The 24,942-nt window shown below is 40.0% G+C and overlaps 1 protein-coding gene across 1 annotated transcript in view; it reads right to left on the reverse strand.

The window, feature by feature from the left end:
* Positions 1-24,921, reverse strand: part of PLAC8L1 (PLAC8 like 1) — a 33,817-nt gene extending 8,896 nt beyond the window's left edge. The window contains exon 1 of the mRNA XM_067732145.1: positions 18,796-24,921. Within this exon, the coding sequence (XP_067588246.1) occupies positions 18,796-18,817 (22 nt within the window). The 5' untranslated portion in view covers positions 18,818-24,921. The remainder of the gene's footprint in view (positions 1-18,795) is intronic.
* Positions 24,922-24,942: the final 21 nt, after the last annotated feature.

A 24,942-nucleotide genomic window follows, 5' to 3' on the forward strand; every position in this document is an offset into this window, starting at 1 on the left:
TCTATCTGGTCTGTTGTGTCATTTAAAGCTTCTGTTTCCTTATTTATTTTCATTTTGGATGATCTGTCCATTGGTGTAAGTGAGGTGTTAAAGTCCCCCACTATTATTGTGTTACTGTCAACTTCCTCTTTTAGAGCTGTTAGCAGTTGCCTTATGTATTGCGGTGCTCCTATGTTGGGTGCATATATATTTAAAATTGTTATATCTTCTTCTTGGATTGATCCTTTGATCTTATGTAGTGTCCTTCCTTGTCTCTTGTAACATTCTTTATTTTAAAGTCTATTTTATCTGATATGAGTATTGTTACTCCAGCTTTCTTTTGATTTCCATTTGCATGAAATATCTTTTTCCGTCCCCTAACTTTCAGTCTGTATGTGTCCCTAGGTCTGAAGTGGGTCTCTTGCAGACAGCATATATATGGGTCTTGTTTTTGTATCCATTCAGCAAGCCTGTGTCTTTTGATTGGAGCATTTAATCCATTCACGTTTAAGGTAATTATTGATATGTAAGTTCCTATGACCATTTTTTTAATTGTTTTGGGTTTGCTTTTGTAGGTCCTTTTCTTCTCTTGTGTTTCCCACTTAGAGAAGTTCCTTTAGCATTTGTTGTAGAGCTGGTTTGGTGGTGCTGAATTCTCTTACCTTTTGTTTGTCTGTAAAGCTTTTGATTTCTCTGTCGAATCTGATGAGATCCTTGCCAGGTAGAGTAATGTTGGTTGTAGGTTCTTCCCTTTCATCACTTTAAATATATTGTGCCACTCCACTCTGGCTTGTAGACTTTCTGCTGAGAATCAGCTGTTAACCTTATGGGAGTTCCCTTTTATGTTATTTGTCTTTTTTCCCTTGTTGCTTTTAATAATTTTTTGTCTTTAATTTTTGTCAATTAGATTACTATGTATCTCGGCGTGTTTCTCGTTGGGTTTATCCTGCCTGGGACTCTCTGCGTTTCCTGGACTTAGGTGGCTATTTCCTTTCCCATGTTAGGGAAGTTTTTGACTATAATCTCTTCAAATATTTTCTCAGGTCCTTTCTCTCTCTCTTCTCCTTCTGGGACCCCTATAATGCGAATGTTGTTGCATTTAATGTTATCCCAGAGGTCTTTAAGGCTGTCTTCATTTCTTTTCATCCTTTTTTCTTTATTCTGTTCAGCAGCAGTGAATTCCACCATTCTGTCTTCCAGGTCACTTATCCGGTCTTCTGCCTCAGTTATTCTGCTATTGATTCCTTCTAGTGTAGTTTTCATTTCAGTTATTGTATTGTTCATCTCTGTTTGTTTGTTCTTTAATCTTCTAGGTCTTTGTTAAACATTTCTTGCATCTTCCCGATCTTTGCCTCCATTCTTTTTCCGAGGTCCTGGATCATCTTCACTATCATTATTCTGAATTCTCCTTCTGGGAGGTTGCCTATGTCCACTTCATTTGTTTTTCTGGGGTTTTATCTTGTTCTTTCATCTGATACATAGCCCTCTGCCTTTTCATCTTGTCTATCTTTCTGTGAATGTGGTTTTTGTTCCACAGGCTGTAGGACTATAGTTCTTCTTGCTTCTGCTGTCTGCCCTCTGGTGGATGAGGCTACCTAAAAGGCTTGTGCAAGTTTCCTGATGGGAGGGACTGGTGGTTGGTAGAGCTGACTGTTGCTCTGGTGGGCAGAGCTCAGTAAAACTTTAATCGTCTTGACTGCTGATGGGTGGGGCTGAGTTCCCTCCCTGTTGGTTGTTTGGCCTGAGGTAACCCAACACTGGAGCCTACCTGGGCTTTTTGGTGGGGCTAATGGCAGACTCTGGGAGGGCTCACACCAAGGAGTACTTCCCAGAACTTCTGCTGCCAGTGTCCTTGTCCCCACAGTGAGCCACAGCCACCCCCACCTCTGCAGGAGACCCTCCAACACTAGCAGGGAGGTCTGGTTCAATCTCCCCTGGGATCATTGCTCCTTCCCCTGGGTCCCGATGTGCACACTACTTTGTGTGTGCCCTCCAAGAGTGGAGTCTCTGTTTCCCCCAGTCCTGTCGAAGTCCTGCAGTCAAATCCCACTAGCCTTCAAAGCCTGATTCTCTAGGGATTCCTCCTCCCGTTGTTGGACCTCCAGGTTCAGAATCCTGATGTGGGGCTCAGAATCTTCACTCCAGTGGGTGGACTTCTATGGTATAAGTGTTCTCCAGTCTGTGAGTCACCCAGCCACCAGTTATGGGATTTGATTTTACTGTGACTGCGCCCCTCCTACCATCTCACTGTGGCTTCTCCTTTGTCTTTGGATGTGGGGTATCTTTTTTGGTGAGTTCCAGTGTCTTCCTGTCGATGATTGTCCAGCAGCTAGTTGTGATTCTGGTGTTCTCACAAGAGGGAGTGAGAGCACGTCCTTCTACTCTGCCATCTTGGTTCAGGGCTGGCCACACTCTAAGGTTTTTAGAGCATGTCAAATGCTATGGGGCACCACAGAGAAATAGGTGCTCCATACACTGATGGAGATGGAAACTGGCACAGTCATTTTGGAAAGCAACTTTGCTGAATCTCTTAAATTTTTAAATACTCTGGGATTCAGTAACTCCACTTGTTAGCATCTACCCTAGAGTAATGCTTACACATGCACACAAAGAGGCCGGTACAAGGATATCCACTGCAGCATTATTTGTGGCTTCAAATTTAAAACAAGAGTACATTAATAGACAAAGGTGTAAATAAACCATGATGGTGCAGATCATACTAGGGAATAATTAAGAACGCAATGAAAGATCAATTAAGTACCAACAGAGATAAATCTCTAAGACATATTTTGAGTTAAAAAAATCAAATTGCATAATGATATTACAGCATAATACCATTTATGCTTTGTTTAAAAAGTTACAAAGCAATAGTATATGTTACTAATAGATGCATATGTAAATACAGAGAAAAAGATCTGGAAGAAAACACTCCAAATTGATTTAATAAAAAAGAGTGACATGGTTCCCTTTTCTGTAATGTTTCATTTCTTTAATAAAGTGAACATATTCATGTGTTATTTGTGAAGTAAAAAAAATATATATATATGCAAGTATGTGTGTGCACGCGTGTGTGTGTGTGTGTGTGTATGTGTGTGTACTTTTTTTAAAAAAGAAGCTCAAGCTCAAGAGAGATCCATGCCATAAATTCAGCCTCTTCCTCTTCCCCCCAAAGGCCTAGTGGTCATGTCAGCTCCCACAGCCTAAACATTCCTGGCCTATTCTCTAACATGAACTCCACCCTCAAGCATGGAATGTGGTTCATCATTCATCCCTCTAACTCACAGGGGGAGTCGAGATAAAAAGAAGAAGGCTACACAAAACCACAGTGTGGAGCCCCAAAGAACATAAGTAGGAAAGGTGTGTGGAAATTGCAGCAAGGCACATTTCAGGTCAATTATCACAAAGAGGCAGAATTTAACAATAAGAGATGCTTAAAAAAGGAACGGTGGGGGGCTTCCCTGGTGGCGCAGTGGTTGAGAGTCCGTCTGCCGATGCAGGGGACACGGGTTCGTGCCCCGGTCCGGGAAGATCCCACATGCTGCGGAGCAGCTAGGCCCGTGAGCCATGGCCGCTGAGCCTGAGCGTCCAGAGACTGTGCTCTGCAACGGGAGAGGCCACAAGAGTGAGAGCCCCGTGTACCGCAAAAAAAAAAAAAAAAAAAAAAAGGAATGTGGGGCTTCCCTGGTGGCACAGTGGTTATGAATCTGCCTGCCAATGCAGTGGACACGGATTCAAGCCCTGGTCAGGGAAGATCCCACATGCTGTGGAGCAACTAAGCCCGTGCACCACAACTACTGAGCCTGCACTCTAAAGCCCCGAGCCACAACTACTGAAGTCCGCGCGCCTAGAGCCCGTGCTCCGCAACAAGAGAAGCCACCGCAATGAGAAGCCCATGCACTGCAAGGAAGAGTAGCCCCCACTCACTGCAACTAGAGAAAGCCCACATGCAGCAATGAAGACCCAACTCAGCCAAGAATAAGTAAATAAATAAATAGATAAATAAATAAATAAGGAATAAGGCATGCTCATACATTGTGGGTGAGAGTGTAAATTAGTACAACTTCTAAATGGAGAGCCACTTGGAAACATCTATCAAGATTTAAAAAGGTACGTACTATCTGACCAGTAGGTTTACCCTCAGCAATTGTCCAACAGATAACTCACGCACATACAAAATGGCACCAATACAAGAATACTCACAAAGCATTGGTTTGAATAGCAAAAAGTCTGGAAACCACATAAAGATCCACAAATAAGAATTTTTGGATAAATAAATTATGGTACATTCATACAATGGAATCTATGCAGCAATTTAAAATATTAGCTTCAGAAGTGCTGATATGGTCTGCACAATATGGTCACCTATATTGTTAAATTAAAACAAAAAAAAGATGCAGAACTGTGTGTGTTTACAATTCTATTATTTGTGTCAATTATATATACCACATATACAGAAAAAATCTGGAAGGATAGATACCAAAATATTAACAATGTATATCTACGACACTGGGATTACAGGATACTGCTTTCTTCTCTTATAGCCTTTTGCATTTTTCTTTTTTACCATGATTATATGATACTTTTATAATAAAAAGATTAATCTATTTTCATTAAAATTTTTTATATATTTATAAGCATATAGACTATATTGGGGCTCAGGTAAGAGTGGTGGCCTCTGAGGAGAACTGGGCAGGGCAGGAGGGCAAGGATGGAGTTGCTGCTTTTCATATACCTAAGGGGTAGGTACTTTTGAATTTTGCATCACGTACCTGGTAACCTATTAAAAATCTTTTTTTTTTTTTTTAAAGCACTGAGATGGCTCCAAGGGAGAGGAGCCCTCCTCTCCAGAAATGTTCAGAAAGCCAAGGCTGTCAGGTCCTTACCAGGCTTGCTACAGAGGGGACTTAGACAAGCTGGTGAGGGGCCAGACCAGCTGACCCCAATATCCCTTCTGAATCTAGACAAGCTGGTGAGGGGTCAGACCAGCTGACCCCAATATCCCTTCTGAATCTAAGCCTTTGTGATTGTTTCAATGAAGTGCAGGAAAGAAGGAAGCAAGTGAGAATACAGGTTAAAATTCATTCATAGATGTGTCGTTCAGGAAATATTCATTAGCGCCTTCTATTGGTCAGGTGCTCCGCTGGGCAAGACCAGTGAGCAGGACCAGTGGTCCCTGCTTTCAGACTGCAGTGTACAGTGTACAGTTTACCCAAGATACAGTTCAAGGACACGAATCCCAGTCTGAGGCCTTTTCATGCCTCCTTCCTCTTCCAGAAAACCAAAGAAATTCTTGGACTGCTTCACCCCACCCACGTTGGGCCTCTGATGGCTTCTTGTCCACACAAAGCCCTTTACTGCCTGGTGCTTGTGGTGCCTCCACAGGAAAGGTGATTTTAGTGGCTGGTTCTTTCCCATGTCTCAGGTATCAGCTTAAGTCAGTTCCTCAGAGAGGCCATCCTTTGCCCCCTGTAATTTCCTTTCTAAACACCTTGTTTACTTCCTCCACAGCACTCAGCACCATTGCAATTATTTTGTCTATTTGCTTATTGCCTATGTACTCTCAGAGACCATCTCTGTCTTCATCACAATTATATCTGTAGCGCCTATCACATGACCATACATAGGTAGGAACTCAGTAAAGGCTGGCTGAATTACAAACCAGTGTTGATTACACCTTCCACATAAACCTCCTCTGGGGCAACATCACAAACATCCCCAGCTGGAACAGCCAGCCTTTCACCCACAAGGCCATTTCACAGCCACTTATTTCACCTCCGCTTCAGCTTCACATCTGAGCTTTCAGAAACCACATCCTCAAAGGACACAAAAGCACCCATTTTCTCATCCCAGGGCAGTGTGAATTCAGAAGAAAGCACAGAGGTGGGAAGAGGGAGGCAGTTTAAAAACCAGAAGTGCAATTAAATGAAGAAGCAAAATGTCAAAAATAAATGGAAATTATCACTCTTCATAATGTACCCTTTGCTTAATGAATGACAAATTGTAGCAGTAATTCTCAACATTTAATGGTAAACTATCCCAAGATGGGAATCTGACGTGAAACAGTCATGGAAAGAAGATGTCCCTTTTGTTTCCAAGTTTGTCACAAGTATTGTCACAGTGATGTGATTAAAATAAAACTTTGTGGATGAAGTAGCCCTTTTAAACAAGGAAGGAAAAAAACCTAAGACTCATAGCACTCATACTCCAGCTGCATCCGGGGAATCATGGTGCAGATCACCAGTGTATAAATTGATACTGCCTATAAATTTTTTGTGAGACCATTAGCTTAGAGATACTATGAGCAGTTACAAAATGGAGGCCCATCCAGGGAACAACAATTAGGATACAGTACATTTGAGATCAGCCGGTACTGTATATTCATGGCCTCTCCTCCACAGATCACATCCAGCTGTAAAGAATATTGTATTCTCCACATGTCATTCCTTCTTGCCCCTAGAATGGGCTCTCCAATGGACAAGCAGGGACCCAGAAGACCCGTGTGGTTGGTATCCTGAACACTGATGGCGGTGGAGCGCAGAACTCAGCAGTGAAACAATGTTTAAGGCTGAGGGGGTGGCATGTGGTCCTTTCTTTGGTCAACTTTTTAGGTACTCTTGGGATTGGGCAGCAACCAATCTAAGTCTCCTGATTCTACTCTTTGCTCTCAACACTCTGGAAAATAAAAATTTATAACAACAATGACATTAATACCTATGATTTACTAAGTGCATTATTGTATATTTGTTGGAATTTTCATAGTAACACACCCCAATAGTAAATTTAGGAATTTATCCCTTCCCTATTGTGGGAAATAAGAGAACTGTCATTCAAAATGCCCTGGCCTAGTCAAGCAGCAGTCATGACCTAGGCTAGGCAGATTGGGCTCCATTGCTGAAACAGCAATTCTCAGACAGGAAAGCAAAAGGATTAAAATGTTTGGAGTTGACCAGACTTGCAGCTATCTCCTGATAATGCATCTTGTCCCTCCTAAGCTTAGCTTTTAGTTGATTTCCTGATTTTGTGAGCTACCCCATAACCTTCTAATGAAATCCTATGTTTGCTTGTGTATTAATTTCCTAGGGCTGACATAACAAAATACCACAAACTGGACATCTTAAAACAATAGAAAGTATTCTCTCATTGGAGAATTCTGGAGGCTAGAAGTCTGAAATTGGCGTGTTGGCAGGCTTCGTCCTTCTGGAAGCTCTGGGGGAAAGTCTGTTCCATGCCTCTCTCCAAATTTTTGGTGGTTGCTGGCGATCCTTGGCATTCCATGGCTTATAGATGCATTATTCTAATTTGTGCCTGTCTTCACATGGCCATCTTTTCTGTGTGTGTGTCCAAATTTCCCTCTTCTTACAAGAACACCAGCCACTGGCTTAGGGCCCACCCTAATCCACTATAACCTCTTTGTAACTTGACAACAATGCAAAGAACCTATTTCCAAATAAGGTCACAATCAGAGGCTCCAGGTGGACATGAATTTTGAGGGGACACTATTTAACCCAATATATAGCATGCAACCAAAAAAAACTCTGATCCAGTTATGTTCCAAGCCGGTGTTCTAGAGCGGGTTCTGTGCATTATCTGCTTTAATCTTGACAATCTTTAAGGTGGGCACCTTTATTTACCCCCATTTCAGAGCTGGAAAAATGAAGGCCCTGAGAATCTGTTCAAGGTCAAATGGCCAGTAAGAGGCAGAGTTAAGATTCAAGGCAAGGTCTATATCCAATACAAATGTGCTCTCCTAACCACTACATTATGTTCCAGGCTTTGCTCTACTTGGAAATGCACTGATACCCTCACCCCTCCAACCACGAACTATAAGCTATGAAGTGAAAATGGTCCACTCCCCAAACTGGGGCTATGTCTCCACATCTCCACATGGCTATTCTGCCTTCTCTGTACCACAGTACTGGGTGACAACCAAAGTCAGAGAATGTGGACAAGAACCAGGAAGAATCCTGAGTGATTCAGAGAACAGCTGCCATAATTGTCTGGTCAGAAGTACACATGGGTAGCTGTGGCAAGAAGAAATCTGCTGAGCTCTGGGTCAGATGGTCAAAGGGACAGCGATGGAGGATAGTGTTTGGTGCTGGGCGGTCTCTTCTCTGTGAGGCCCAGGCAAACAGTGAAGGCTCAGGCTTGGATGATCAGAGCACCAAAAATTTTGTTAGAGTTTCTGCCTCAGCCAAGACTCAGCTGAATAAGGACGTGGATCAGGTAGCAGCTCAGAGCTCTCTGGTTGATCCATCTTGTGAGGCTTTAGGATAAATCCAGGTCTTGCCAGACCCTCTAAAGGGTGGGGGAGCCATATTCTTCAAAAATAGCGGATCCAGAGTCTGTTGAACTTAAGAGACTGGCCCTCATCCATCAAAAAGGACAGCCCCCCACGTGCCCCGCCCCCGGCAAAAAAAAAAAAAAAAAGATTCTGACTTACTCCCTAGGGCAAGAACATCAGGTCCTGGAAAAGGATACTGACATGTGGTACCAGAGATGGGTCAGAATGTCCTAAGGTAAAAATAGAATCAATGTGCTTTGAACTTCAAACCCAGTGGAAAATCATGCAGCTAGAGGGCAGTGTTGTTGGTACTTCTTTACATCTAAACCAGTGTCTGAAAAGATTTCAATCAACAAAGGGAGCTATTCAACCTAAATGCCCATCAACAGAAGAATGGATAAAGAAGATGTGGTACATATATACATTGGAATATTACTCAGCCATAATAAAAAGGAACGAAAATTGTGCAATTTGCAGAGACGTGCATAGACCTAGAGACTCATACAGAGTGAAGTCAGAAAAACAAATATCATATAACATCACTTATATGTGGAATCTAGAAAAATGATACAGATGAATTTAGTTGCAAAGCAGAAATAGAGACATAGAGAATAGACATATGGATACAAGGCGGGGAGGGAGGAAGGGATGAATTGGGAGACTGGGACTGACATATACACACTATTGATACTATGTATAAAATAGATAACTAATGAGAACTTACTGTATAGCATGGGGAACTCTACTCAATGCCCTGCAGTGACCTAAACGGAAAGGAAATCCAGAAAAGAGGGGATACATGTACACGTATAGCTGATTCACTTTGCTGTACAGCAGAAACTAACACAACATTGTAAAACAACTATACTCCAATAAAACTTAATTTAAAAAAAAACAAAGGGAGCATCTTTTTATGATTGGTCTTATTCAATGACTGGTCTTCCTCACTATTCTGTGAGGAAAGTACTACACTTTCCTCACAGAAATACTAGAGATAAGCAAAAAGAAAAATTATTCATTAGTGTACCATCTGGAGACACTTGCTGTAAACATTTGTATTTATATCCTTCCAGATATTTTTCTAAATATTCCCCCAAATTAATGTCTAATGTACATGGTTTTACAATCTGATTCTTTAACTTAAAATTGTATCCCAACATTTTTCCACCTCAGGAAGTATTATTCTACAATATGACTTTTCATGGCTGTATAATTCATTGTATTGAAGCCCCCACTGAACATTTAGGTTGTTCCAGATTGTTGCTACAATAACCAACGCTGCAACAATTTAATGATGCTGATAAATCTTTGCACATGATTTATTTCCTTCGACTAAATGCCTAAAACTGTAATTACTGGGTCGAAGGCTACATAACACTTGAGGCCCTTTTTATAGGTGTTACTAACCATTCACTGGGAAGCTTGTACCAATTTATACTCCATCAGCTGCAGATAAGGGAGCCCATTTTGTGTGTCTTTACATGCAATGGATTTTGTCATTTAAAAAAACCTTTGAAGTCATCACTTATTTTATAAAAACATCCACATCCCTGAAAAGCAAGATTCTTCCTGCCAAGGAGTGTATTTGAGTCACTAGAATATTAGTCTAGTTAGTCTGAAACCATTTAATTTCTGTCCTTGTGCCTGATGCAGCTTTTCTACCCACTGGTGTTTTAGGAAAGAAAATAGTAAAGGAGAACTTAAAGGAAGAGAAAAAACATACAAATTCTCCTATCTCTGCAGACACTGAAGAGGCCGGTGCTCCAGTCCCCACCAGTCTGGACAATCTTTGTGACTGTGGTCCTGCCACTGGCTCCCCGGACAGGCTGCTTCACCACAGCCTGGGCTGGTGCATGGCTCCTGGAGAGTCAAGGATGGTGATTAACTTGGAAACAAAGAAGATGGTTCAGAAGGATAATCATCAAGCCAAGACACAGTGATAAAGAGACAGGGACCCAGTGATGCCCAGTGGCTCTTATTTCAGAGCCCAAGCTGACTTCACCATCTCCCTCCCTCCTCCTCCATCGTACCTCCTCTGATTTTTTGCCCCATTTCTATTAGTGGCATTATTATTCCAAGTTCTGTCACTCAGACTCAATGTCCAGTCTACTTCCTCAGTGTTTCTCAGTGTTTAATAATAAATTCACAAATAAAGCCCCAGCATGCCACTTCCTGGAAGCCTGGCCTTGGTTAAGTGGCTTAACCTCTGTTTTGTTTGTTCAAATTTAAGATGAAAAAACTACCTCACAGGGTTATTATGTGGACTGAAGGACAGGTAACTTGTTTATTGTGCACACAGCCTGTGTAACAATGTGACCCTGAGTGAGGCTGTATGCAAGGATTTTGAAACTTTGTTGAAAAGACAAATAAGGAATTGGACTGAATGGTACATCTAAATCTGGACGAGGCTACTAAAGTGGGACAGGTAGTATCATTTAAATGAATAACCCAGACTTCAGAATATATCTTGATATCAAACCACTATATGGTTGTCCTCGTGCAGCCACATAGTACAACTCTGGTTCGATTTTCCCTGAAGGGCATAGATATTCCACTCAGTCATTCTGATATAGAAATACAGGCCCAGGGGGTGGGCTTCAAAAGTGAGGTGAGAAAAAAACTTCCTTCTCTTTCTGGGGCTGAAAGTTAGTTAGTTTTGCCTGGGGATATCTGGAGTGAGTCCTATAGTGAAGGGTACGCTGTTATCTAGCCTCATGGAAGGGGCATGTCAAGAGTGGGATAGAGGGGCCCGAGAATGAGTCTCAGCCTGTACATAGTAGCAGTTATTCTGTTTGGGGCTACCCTTTTAGCAAGCTTCATTAAGAGTTTTGTACCTGGTCTCTGATGTGTTATGAGGAAATAAAGAGCTTGCCTCATACTTGAGAGAAAATAAAAAGACAGCAGAATTTCTTCCTGTAACAGCCGTTGTTACAGTAATAGTCACCAAAGTTCTGCACCTGGGACACCTGGGACACAAAACCTAGAGGCCAGAGTAGAATACTCCTGAGCATCCTTAAGGCAACACCCTGTGGGCATCTTGCAAACAGGTGTGGAGCCCTTTGAGAACCTCTGATTTGGGACATTAAATCCAATGGGATTTCAAGTTATCATAATATGGGGAGCACTGTTCTTGTTATTATGATCACATCTCTCTTTCATTCCACCAATACTACCCACACCCTCCCAAACCTGACAGCACATTGGCTTGTTAAAAAAACAAATTCCCAAGCCTCACCCCAGACCACTGTACAGGACTCCAGGGATGAGGTATAGAAATCAGTGTCCATAATAAAGTTCCCAGGCAATGCCCACGTAGTCATCCTGATAACAGCCTGAAACCTGACACAGGTGGACTTGGAGACCACTGATGATCACTGCAATGGCTTCTGCACCTCCTACCAGGTAGGTGGCGATGTCAATGTAACAGAGATGGCAAGGAAAATAGAATAGGAGGTAAGGCAGAAGGGAAGAGGATGCTGGGAGCACAGCCAATCTACAGTGCCAGTGAGACATGAGGGGCATCCCAGCCAACAGCTGGGAATGCTGCACAAGAGCTTGGAAGAGCGAGTAGAGTTGGGAGTGACCTATCTAGAAGTGTGAAAGTAGAGCCATGAAACATCCCCACCCTTTTATCCATTTGGCATTATAGACAATATGTAGGGTCTAACAAGCTTTTCAAGAACCTATCAAAGCGTTTGAGACCTGGAAAAAAGTATTGGCTACAAAATATAAAAACTGCAAAGTTGGGGCTTCCCTGGTGGCGCAGTGGTTGAGAGTCCACCTGCCGATGCAGGGGACGCGGGTTCGTGCCCCGGTCCGGGAAAATCCCACATGCCGCGGAGCGGCTGGGCCCGTGAGCCATGGCCGCTGAGCCTGTGCGTCCAGAGCCTGTGCTCCACAACAGGAGAGGCCACAACAGTGAGAGGCCCGCGTACCGCAAAACAAAACAAAACAAAACAAAAAAACTGCAAAGTTGAAATTAGTTAATGCTCAATTAAACACAAAAACCTAGCATGATACCTGTCACATGAATGCCCAATTTGGAATTCACACATATTTTATTACATTTGAAAACAAATTACAATTCTCTCATTTTGCAAAAAAAAAAAAAAAAAAAAAATCCAAGAATGAATGACTGCTGAGAAGCAACAGCTAATCATAAATTACTCAAAGCCAAATAATTTCAAAAGCAAAATTATTAAAATCCTTTCACTTAGTATACAGAAAAGAAAAAGGATATAACATAGGTATGGGTACATGTTAATATATTTGCTATGATGTGGGCTAAAGCTTACTGCTATGGATTGAATTGTGTCTCCCCAAATTCATATGTTGAAGATCTAGCTCCCAATGTGACTGTATTTGGAGGTAGGGCTTCAAGGAGATAATTAAGGTTAAATAAAGAATAGGGGTAGGATCCTGGTCCAATAGGACTGCTGGCCTTATAAGAAGGGAAAGGCCATGTAAACACTCAGAGAGAAGGCTGCAAACCAAGAAGAGTCCTCACCAGAACTGGACCATGATGGCACCCTGATTTTGGACTTCCAGCCTCCAGAACTGTGAGAAAATAAGTAGCTCTTCCGTAAGCTACACAGTCTGTGGTATTTTTTTATGAAATTCTGGGCAGACTAAGACACCTATGAAGACTTCAGATTGGTCCTGAAGAAACTACCTCTATACATATCTTCTCTCCTCTACTTCCATGTGAACTCCTTGAGGTCAGGGGGCACCTGCTGCTTCTCCCTGTATCCCCAGAATCCAGTGCACTCCTTGAAAACTAGTGGGTGCACAACAACTGTTGAATTGGATTAAACTCAATTCACACATCTCTTCCATTATATCTGAGTCCTCCTCAAATCTAGCTACAGATTACGTGACCTTAACCATGTTTCATTCTCTAGTAAAGGCACAACTCTCAGGTGTGAATTGATTACATAAAAACATCAAGAGTTTTTATTGAGAGTAGCCTAAAATCTTCTTGCATGCCTCCACATAACCCAGGGCATTTACCTCTCAACGTGATCCCTGCAAGCTGGGACTTCCATTATTACACTAAGAGTTTCCAGCAATTTTAGTAAAGGAGTTTCTTAGCGCTGAGCCCCTAGATTAGATTTTCCCCTGAAACGCACTTATAGCTTGGAGCCCTAGAAGAGAATTTTCTGCTTCTATCTCAGCATTATATGTGTAACACCTATTATGGCAAGGAAGCCTGTCCTCTAGCTATTGCAAATCAAATAACTAAGAGGGTAGCTTTTCCTTGGTGGGGGAAAAAAAGGGGTTTTTGTGTGTGTGTTTGCCTAATTTTGAACTCAAGAACTGTATTATTTTCTTTCCTTAATACTCTGAATCTTTGGTGATTTTTATATTAAAATGTTTGAATTGACATTCATTAGCTAAAACATTTCAGTTCAAGATTATAGCTCATGTGTCAAAATTAAAATAACAAGCACAGCTACCCTTCACCGAGTACCTGCTATGTGCCAGGCACTTAGTAGTTCCTTTAAGAACTGAATAATTATTCAGGGGCTGCTACAGGTGTCAGACTAAAGTAGCTATTGCAGCTTCCTACATAGCTTTTAGCTCTGTATATTACTCTAGATAGATAGAATCTTACACTACCAGTAATAAGAATGAGTTTGGAAGCAGTGGGTGAAGCTGATGGTCACACAGTTTCTAAACCAGAGTAGCTATCCATTTGCCATCAAATTCAGCAACTTCTTCATTTAGTGGAAAGAGGACAGAGCTTCGATTCAGGCACACTAAAGTACAAATGTGGCTCAGCTGCATTCTAGTTGTTTGACCCTGTAAAATACAACTTGTCCCAGTCCTCAGCTCTGGTCTCCTCTTCCATAAAGTTGGACTTAAACTATCGTGCCTCCATAGTCGCCCTGAGGATTAAACAAGATTATGTACTTGGCATATAGTAGGCATGCAGTTGATGGCAGCTACCGTTATTATTTAAATTAAGGATCTTGCACATACCCTAGGGCATCCTGAACACTTTTCTCAGAAACGAAGAACAGAGGGAGGAGATTGGGGGCAGTTTCTCAGTTGTCATATGTGCTACCCAAATACCTTAAAATTCAATCAGGGTGACTAATCATCCCAGTTTGCCCTGGCCTAAGGGATTTTCCAGGATGGAAAACTTTCAGTGTTAAAATTAGAACAGTCCCAGACAAACCAAGAGGGTTGGTCACCATAAAGGAGAGAAGCAGAGAGAGGCTTCAACTGGTGGGAGGCAGAGGACTCACTGCAGTCATTCTAGTTATCAGCTCCTACCAAACAACGGATGGGACACACAGCCTTCCCCATTTTCAGCCTTACCCTAACCTTCACCTCTTCTAGCAGCTAAACACATTCCCCACTGCATGTTCCCACACACCTGGTGCTTCAGCCTGGGGGGGTTTCATGTCACCCTCTACTTTAATGAAACTTGCAGTACTAAGAGTTTGTTCTGCCTTCCACTGAGGCCTCCTTGATCAACCATTTCAAACTCTTAACTGAAGTCAAAACTCTTGAGTTTTGGTTTCAAAAGGGTGGAAATTAATGGCAGCCACCAGAAATAAAGTTTCACTTGGTCAGGGTGCAAAATTTTCAGTTAAGAGTAGAGACACCTTTCCATCCAAGCCAGCTCTTCTCTTTCACCAGCCAAGCAAGGCCAGAAGGAAATAATCAGTTGCCTCCTTTTCAAGCACACATGGGAAATGATAGCAGCTTTCTTCCTGAGCCCAGTTTTCTTTTTCCTGGCTCCTTATAGGAGGATATTGATTTGATATTCCAACCAAAGAGCAAAAGCTGGGGGTAAAATCACCCTACTCCCTACCTCAAGCTGGAAATAAAATGTTGTTCATCTTCAGATGATATGAGTGAAAGCAATAGAGGTGAGTGTGTGTTGAGGAAGGAAATATCCTCAGGAAACTCAGAGAAGTAATTTCCAAACCAATTCATAGTTAATAGGTATTTTCTTGTCACTTGGGATGTCCTTTTCCCTTCAACAATAAGCTGATTCTAAACTTAGGTTCAATCCAAAATGAAACATCGAAAGAATGTTGCCTTGATATTCTGGAACCTGAGGTCATAGCAGTGTAACTGGCAGACATCTTATTTCTTTAAAGACACAGTTAACTGTGTTAACTGTGGGCGTGTCCGTCTTACTAACCTGAAGGGAGATACTACTGAAGATATAGTGTAAGTTAAATAAAAAGAAAACTACTCTTTCGTGGAAAAATCCCTTTGCTTTAAGAGATAACTCTAGCAAACATGTATCTAGCTAAGTGTCACTTGACCTTTCCTTAGGGGACTCAAAAGGCTACAGATTTCCGCCATGCCTTGTAACTGAGAAGTAGTGGGGGCCTCTCATCATCCCCAGGGCTGCTGGTCCAATTCAGCAAGAGAGTATGAGTTCCACAAATAACCTGAAAACAGAGACAGAAAGAAAGGTCTTGCAGCACAGATATCGTGCTTGAGACCACGTAATAAAAGATGGTTTCCTAAAGGTTAAGCTACGCTAAGTTGTCCCAAGTCTCTAAGGATTTTTACAACTTTTAGAAATCTCCTACTCTTCCATGGACTTCATTGAGCATGCCGGGAAAGTGTTGCTACTTTTTCCCTACACAGCCCAAATGGAATCTGGTGAACAAAGCAGGGCTTGGTTGGTGATCGCCTCCCTACTGCTCTGAATCTTCAGGGTCTTAGGAGCCTCTGAATTATGTCTCTAGAGCATGTCTTATAGAGGCACGGACACCAGAAACACTAGGAAAATGTTCCTAGAGGAATAAAATTAGAGAAAATTGCACATTGAGGGGAGGGATCTAGTATAAATGTTATTTATACTAGAAAGACAACAGGCGGAAATTGCCAACTCTACTATATATTCTCATCAGACCCATAGAGAATGATTGTTTACGGTTCTGAACTTCAAAGCATTTACTTGAACAGGATTGTTAGCAAAAGCCTATATAATACCACCCAAATCAAGATCCTTCAGATACAGCTTCATAATTGCCTTCACTCACTAGGTTCTGGACAACTCTCACTGTCTTCTTAACTGTAAGGATGCATCCCACATGAAGGACAGCCATGTTTCTTCTGCTTACCACTCTATTCCAAGTGCTTAACACAGTGTTTGAAACACTATTAATAAGCACTCAATAAGTTGTTGAATAAATGTGCTATATATGAAAATTCAAGTTTATAAGAATAACAGAAATTAAGTGATTACTAGCTTTGCAAAAAGATTTACAATAAGATTCCTTTGAAGAATGAGCAACCATTGCACATGTAAGCTGATTCCATATTTTAAAATTTCATTTGTGCCAACTTTTCTAATCAAACATCTATTGTATGAAGTGACCAATCCACATGCCACACAGCTCTTTCACCTAAAAATAAATGAAAAAGAGAAAGAAGAAAAAGAAATGTTCTTCTTTACAGAAGAATGACAACTATTTATGGAAAAGAAATGGTAACTGAAACCCAGTCCCCTGAAACAGAGTCCCCTGATGAGTTTATGATTAACCACTCTATCCAAAACTTTCTCTTTCTTGTCCAGCCCCTCTTCCCCTCAGGACTGAGTAGTATCAAAGAAAAGGGGAGACTGAAGTCGAGCAGGACCTTGCAGGGCCCTCTCAGGTACAAAAGTCCCTCCATGTTCCCTGTTTCTTATTTGTAGAAAATGGCTTTAGTCTCCTAGGCCTTCCCCCTAAGTTCTAAAGGGCTAAGACTAAGGCAATTACTAATTAGGGAAGTGATGGAATGCAAAAATAAAGGAAAAGCAAATAGTTCAGCAATAAAACAGAGGCCGAGCTCCTCCTAAAGGGATATACACACAATCTGATGCATATCTTCGAGTTGTTCTGCAGAAACTAAGACCCCCAACCTGGAAGAAGATGGTGACGATCTGCTGACCATAAGCACAGAAACCTCAGACTAGCTGGAACCAGGAAGTTGATGATTAAGATTCCCAAAACATTAGCCTGTTACCTCACCACCAACCAATCAGAAGAAAGTCCAGGAGCTACAACCCTCGCCCCAAATGTTGCCTTTAAAAACTCGTACTTGAAAGCCATCAGGGAGTTACGGTCTTTTGAGCACAAGCTGCCTGTCCATTATCCTTGCTTGGCACCCCGCAAATGCATGCTGCACTTTCCTTCACCACAACCCAGGGTCAGTAACTTGGCTTTGCTGTGCAGCAGGTAAGCAAACCGAAGTCTGGTTTGGTAATAATTTTCGCATTAGAAAATCACCATTTTGCACAGTTTCCAACATAATTTATTCAGGAAAGGATCGGGGGTAATAAAACCATTAGGTAAAAAATTGGGAACAGGACATTTGCAAGGTGCTAAAACATCCTCTACAGATTTCTAACCGTAAAAGAAATAACGGATCTTAACTCTGGAGAAATACTCAAAATGTATCTTTACAATGGAAAGTCCTGAGAGTGTTTTTTTAAAATGTATATTTACAACAAAAACTCTGAAAGTGATTAAAAATATGTATCTTTATAATGGAAAGTTCTGCAAGTGATCAAAACGTATCTTTAAAAGGAAGAGTTTGAGAAATTATCAAATTTAGCATCACTAAGAGTGGGACAAACTGATATTACGTATCTCTTGATATGATACAACAGGAAGTAATGTTTAACCTAAATCTCTTTGTCTGTAGACCATGCTGTCCAACAGAAATAAAATGCGAGTCACATATGCAATTTAAAATTTTCCAGAAGCTACTTTTTAAAAAGAAACCGATGAAATTAACTTTAATATATTTTATTTAATCCAATTTATTCAAAATATTATTTCAGCATGTAATCAACATAAAATTGAGGTGTTTTACATTCTCTTTGTCATAATAAGTCTTTATTCTACGCTTTTACAGCACACGTCAATGCAGACTACTCACATTTCAAGTCCTCTACAGACACATGTGGTTAAGTGGCTAAATTACTGAGACAGCACAGCCCTAGACCTAACTCCAGTATAAGAAAAACAAGGGGTACAACAAATCACCACTTAGTCCTCCAAAGTGAAAATGCAGTTAACTACTCCTTTGTCACATTCCTTAAGCCCTTAGGAGTAAGGACCGTGTCCTATCCTGTTTGTTTTTCATGTGTGTGCGTGTGGGGGGTGTTCCCTACCTTATAATCAATTAAGCTTTAAGGATAGCAGTGAGCAGTTAGAAAACTTAATTGATGCTGTAAGTCTTGGGTGGCATCTAAGTATTTTCTAATACAGATATGAAGTTATGTCCAAAGATATTAAGGAGAGAAAATAGCATAACAAAGTATCAGCTAACACTGAGAACTTACCTGAGCCAGGCATGTAAGTATCTAGTAAATAGTCATCAGAATGACTAAGTGAATGAATTTTTCAAGTGAAAAACAGAAAGACAAAACTACTACAAACTATAACAGACATGAAGGAACATATCATCTCATTCCCACCTAAAAATTTGCAGTGACTCTCTAGGTAATTAAATCAACTTCGAATTTCTGCCTGGAATCCAAGAATTGTTATAATAAGGCCCAATTTACTTACCTGTTTCCAATTTCTCTCTCATTCCTCCAAGATAAACATTCCATTCCCAGCACTATCTCCCAAACAAGCCATGCATTTGCTTTCACCTCCTAGCCCTTATCCACACCTGGTTCTAAAAGCTTGGAATGCGGCCCTGCTCGCCTAGCTGCTGCTCCAATCCTAATCATCCCTCACAGCGCACCTCATCTGTGAAGTCTTATCTGACTCAAGTCCATAGAAACTTCTCCCTCTTCTGACCTAACAGCCCTGACATTGCTGGCCTTGGTCAAATACATTCTTGTTTCCCATGCATGCATTCCTTGTTTGATAAGTATGCTGCAATGGACTGGAGCTATGGAAGCCAGGGCTCTGACACATCTCTGCCACTGATGTATAGGATTTGGACAGGTCACTTGTCCTCTCTAGACCTGTTTCTTCACGTGGCCTCTTTGCTACCCCTTCAGCACACCAGCTACACGCCCCTGCCTCAGAGCTTTTACACCTGCTGTACCCTCTGCCTAACATGCTTTTTTACCCAGATTATCTGCTAACAAAACTATATATGCATTTACCCTTGGACCTACAAGCCAACTTCCATAAATTTAAGATACACTTCCACAAATACAAAACCACATATCCACAAAGTTACTCACTATATAATTCTATACAGGTTCTATAAAATATCAGAAACTTAGAAACACCTAAATGCCCATCCATAGGAAACTAATTGAATGAGTTATGGTACACCTTTACAAAAGTATAACACAGAGGAGAGAAGAGGAGGGACAGAAGGGGGCAAGGGAGGAAAAGGAGAAGGACAAAGAAAGAGATCTCCATGACCTAAAGTAAAAAACTAAATATATACATATATTTATCAAAAAATAAATTTAACTTAAAAAAGCAAGGTATAAAATAATTATCTATAACATCTACTTTTTACATGAGAAAGGAGGAAGTAAAGTACATATAAATAAATATTTGCTTAATTTTACAAAGAGACACAGGAAAGATAATCTAGAAACTAGCAAAATGGTTAGCTATAGAACATGGGAATGTGGTGCCAGAGAGTAAAAATTCTCTGAATGGATGTAGTTTTGACTTTCAAACAGTGTAAGTACTTTACTTTTTCAAAAAATAAATAAAAAGGGGAAAAACCCATAAAATTGAGTAAGAGAAACAAATGACTTTATATTAAAACCACAAATGAAAAGGAATTCATTCAAGTAACATGTAAACACAGTGCTTTGACTATTTCCCTTAGTGAGAAACACCTTAAAGACACAAAGAACTGCAAATTTGTTTTTCAAAAAATATATATTGAACTCTACTTAGTAAATTTGTTGTTCATAGTAGCACTGCATTGGCAAGTCTGAAGTTATTAACAGAGCAAATCAGTAAATATACTGAAGTTCTTGGGAACCAGAATTTTCACTGTGTGAGAAGAAAGATACAGATATTTTCAGGGAAAATGCAAGAAAGAATTGTGGTATTAGATAAAATTATGATTTTTATGTATACATATTTCTTAGCTCTGCCTGTTGGAAAAGCCTAAAAAAAACCCCACAACTTAGTAGCAATGAGCACACAAAACACCCAGATCTTGCTTTCTTAATACCATTCTCCATTAAAATGAAGCAGAGGTCCTTGGAGAAAAAACTGATTCCTGTTCTGGGGACAGGAAAATACAAGGTGAACAGGAAACTGCTTGTGCCATTAAGCAAAGAAATGTTCCAAGACTGATGGGGAGATAGCAAAAGCACACAGGAACTAGCTTGAACGGGGCTCCCACTGGATAACTCCAGAAAATCTGAGCAGTCAAAGTATAACAATGGTAACAGATCATAGCATATATGAAAAAAAGAACCCATCAGTCCATAGTGGTTTGTAAAGAATGGTGAAAGGCAAAAAATGGAAGCAAAGGGGAAACCTCTTCTTTACAGAAGAATGATACCTAATACATGTAGAAGAAATGATAAAATTAAGAACTCACCCTATTACAACTACCCATGTAGTTACTGGCAGAAAGATGATCGATGAATGCTACCATTTCCTGAAAGTTTGCTGGTAAACAGGATATTCACATAAATTTTAAAATATCACCTTACAGGCTACTTACTAATTACAAAAGGGAAAGATTGCTTTTTCAATGGAGAAATCTGAAGATACTACTTTAACCAAGTGATCAAACTTAGTATCATCAGTAATGGGAACACACCAACAATATATGAATCTGACAATCATCAATACATGATGCAGTGGGAAATATCACCCTGTAGTAGTCTTGCCAAGATTTTAAAATCTGAATCCAACCATGAGAAAACAGACAAATCCAGATTGTGAGGCAAACTTACTAGCAACTGGCATGGAGTCATCAAAAATGTTACTGTGATGAAAGACCGAAAAAGAAAAGCTGAGAAACTGTTCTAGTGTGAAGGAGATCAAGAGACATGACCACAAAATGTAATGCTTGATCTCTGAATAGACCCTGAAAAAAAAACCCTAATATTACTGCTAAACTACACTGGGCATATAAAATATATGCCCAATGTTACATTTCTTGGGCTATATATATATATATATATATATATATATATATACATATATATATTTTTTTTATTATACAAGATAATGTCCTAGTTCTTAGGGGTTACATGCTAAAGTATTGAAAGGTAAATTGTCATGGTGTCTGCAACTTACTGTTAAATGGTTCAAAATTTTTAAAAACTATATTCTAAATGCAAGGCGGTATCGTGGATAGGATCCTGTAATAGCAAAAAGACATTAGCGGAAAAACTGGTGGGACTTCCCTGGTGGCGCAGTGGTTAAGAATCTGCCTGCCAATGCAGGGGACACGGATTCTATCCCTGGTCTGGGAAGATCTCACATGCCACGGAGCAACTAAGCCCATGCACCGCAACTACTGAAGTCCGCGCCCTAGAGCCCGCGTGTCGCAAGTACTGAAGCCTGCGCGCCTAGAGCCCGTGCTCTGCAGCAAGAAAAGCCACTGCAATGAGAAGCCCGCACACTGCAACAAAGAGTAGCCCCCGCCAGCTGCAACTAGAGAAAGCCTGCATGCAGCAACGAAGATCCAACACAGTCAAAGATAAACAAAAATTTATAAAAATACAGGCATATTAAAAAAAAAAAGAAACACTGGTGAAATCCTAATGAAGCCTTTAGTTAATGGCAGCGTACCAGTATTAATTAGTTTTGACAACTGAACCAAGGTTACATAAAATAACATTAGGGGAAACTGAGTGAAGGGTGTACCAGAACTCTCCATACATTAGATGCAACTTTTCTATAAAGCTAAAACTATTCCAAAATAAAAAGTTCATTTTTTAAAATGTATGTTTCAAGAGAAAGCAAATGGAGCAAAATGTTAATAACTGGTAAATCTCAGTTGACAGGTATATGGATGTTTACTAGCCAATTATTTTAACTTTTCTGTAGGTTTAAAATTTGTCAAAATGTGAAAAGAAAATAAAATGACAGAAGGTTAAAAGCAAAAGAATGGAAAAAGATATTCTACCTGAACACTAACCAAAAGAAGACCGATGTTATTATACTAATGTTAGACAAAGTAGCCTTTAGGAAAAAATAAAGGAAAACTTTCTAATTAGAAAAGTTCAATTTACCAGAAAGACAGTAGAATCTAAATTTATATGCACCTAATCACACAGCATCAAAATTTATAAAACAAAAATTGTCTGAACTAGAAGGAGAAATATGTACATCCAGGGTCATGAGAGATTTCAGTATGTCTCCAAAACAAAGAGTACACCAAGAAAACAAAACGGTAGGATACAGATTTGAACGATTCAATCTGCAAGTATGACCTAATGCACGTATGTAGAATTCCACAACTGCAGAATAAACATTCTTTAAAAGCTCACATGGAACATGTATAAAGAATGTTCTTACACTGGGCGATAAGCTTGTCTTTACGGGAGGAGGCGTAAGGCAGGCTTCCAAGGTGCTGGCATTGTGATATTCCTTGACATGGTGGTGATTACATAGGTTTTTGCTTTGTTGATAAATTCTGTTTCGTAGTTCATTTTTTGTATGTATTTTATATATTTGTGTGTATATTATATATTTCTTATTGTTGTTCAGTTTATGTGCATTACATTTTACAACTTAAAAAGAGTTAGAATCCTTTAGAAAGGTAACCATCTCCCATAAAACAATAAGCCCAATGCAGCTTATTTTTCCTTCAGCATTTCAACTAGTTGCTGTTTTTTGCTTCACACCTGATGAAGTAATAGGCTTATGCTTAGAGGCTTCCTTATACAAAACTTATATATCTTTAAACAAAAAAAATATATTCAGCCCAGCAAGACATTTATTCTTAAGAGAGACACATAGGAATTGAGACTGAGGGAACAGAGAATCCATGAATCCCAACTCACACTTAATCCAAGGAAGTATAGGTTCATAGGCTCATTTAATAAAATAGGCACAATCACTTACAACAGTAAAATTATTTTCCTTTCACCTTTCTTTTTTTTGGCCAAGCTCATTTCATTTAATTTGCCTAAGTTAAACATTAAGTAGGCTTTAGGCCCCAGGAAGGATTACTTTGATGTTGGGAATAACTAAGGCTATGCAGATTGAGGGAGCAGAAAAGAATCTAATGGAGGGCAAACAAAACAGCTGCCCCAGAAGAACCAAACAAATATGACATGATTATGGCCCATAGTAATCTTAATATAATCTTTATATCTTAATCCTGATATAGTAGTAGTAGTAATAGAAGTATTCAGTAACATTTACTGAAGGCTCATCATCATCATCATCATCATCAGTAACATTTCTAAAGGTCTACCACCTGCCAGGCACTATGTTATATATAAGATTTTCCTAGATTGTTTCATCTAAACATCTCACAGTAAGCCCAGAAAGTAGGTAAATTACTAGTTCCATTTTACAGATGAAGAAATAGGCTGAGTAACTGGCCAAAACCACCCAAGTAGCAAGTGGAAGAAATGGAAATCTAACATAGCTAGCCTGACTTCAGAGAATGTAACCTTATCCACTCTGCTATACAGCCTGTTCCTAGCAGATAAACAAGGATTTGCATTTAATGATCTCTAAGGAATATTTCAGTTCTAACGTTCTATGATTTGCTTTAATGATTCTATAATAGAGCATTCAACTAGGCCCAGTAATCTCAAACTGTATAAAGCAAAATAAGGAAGCTCAATAAAATCTCTTTACATGACCTGAAAAGTTAGAATTCAGGTTCCTTAGGATTATCAGAGTTGGACTTTCCCCATATTAAACCCTTCAAGAAATGGAAATGTTTTTCTTGTCTGTCAATCAATACCTAATATTTTTTCCTCATATGAAAACAAATGGCACAGACAATATCAAATGACATTCCAGAAAGAATAAGAGAATTTGCAATGCTGTTGGCTTGATCCTTTTTGTTTTGGTTTTTGTTTTATTTATTTATTTATTTTTGGCTGCATTAGGTCTTCGTTGCTGGGTGCGGGCTTTCTCTCTAGTTGCGGCAAGCGGGGGCTACTCTTTGTTGCGGTGCTGCTCAGGCTTCTCGCTGCAGTGGCTTCTCTTTATTGTGGAGCACAGGCTCTAGGCACATGGGCTTCAGCAGTTGTGGGACATGGGCTCAGTAGCTGTGGCGCACGGGTTTAGTTGCTCCGCGGCATGTGGGATCTTCCCAGAGTTTGAACCCGTGTCCCCTGCACTGGCAGGCGGATTCTTAATCACTGTGCCACCAGGGAAGTCCCCGTTGGCTTGATCTTTAAACACAACTGGACTCAAGACAAATCTGATAGATGCAGATTTCTGGGGGAAATCCTAAATCCTAAAATTTCACCTAAAGTTAGTGAAAATCAAATAAACTGTTTATAAACTATTGATATTAGCCTTGAAAAAATATTATTGGTGGTTAACTGAATATATTAAAGCTAAAAAAATTCTTATAAACATAAGACCTATTTGTTCTTTATACAAAATACTGAGTGATCATAATCAAGTCAAAATATTCTCATTTGTTCTTTTAAAATCATGAGAGTTCTTTTTAAAAAGCAAAACTAGCTGCCTAACTTACTCTTTTAGAAGAAAAACAGCTAACTCCACAATGGATATAATATAAAAAGTTGTTAGATACTCCTTAGCCTCATAAATAATATGAAGTATACC

The sequence above is a fragment of the Pseudorca crassidens genome, chromosome 3 (genome assembly GCF_039906515.1).
Source record: "Pseudorca crassidens isolate mPseCra1 chromosome 3, mPseCra1.hap1, whole genome shotgun sequence".
Taxonomy (NCBI): domain Eukaryota; kingdom Metazoa; phylum Chordata; class Mammalia; order Artiodactyla; family Delphinidae; genus Pseudorca; species Pseudorca crassidens.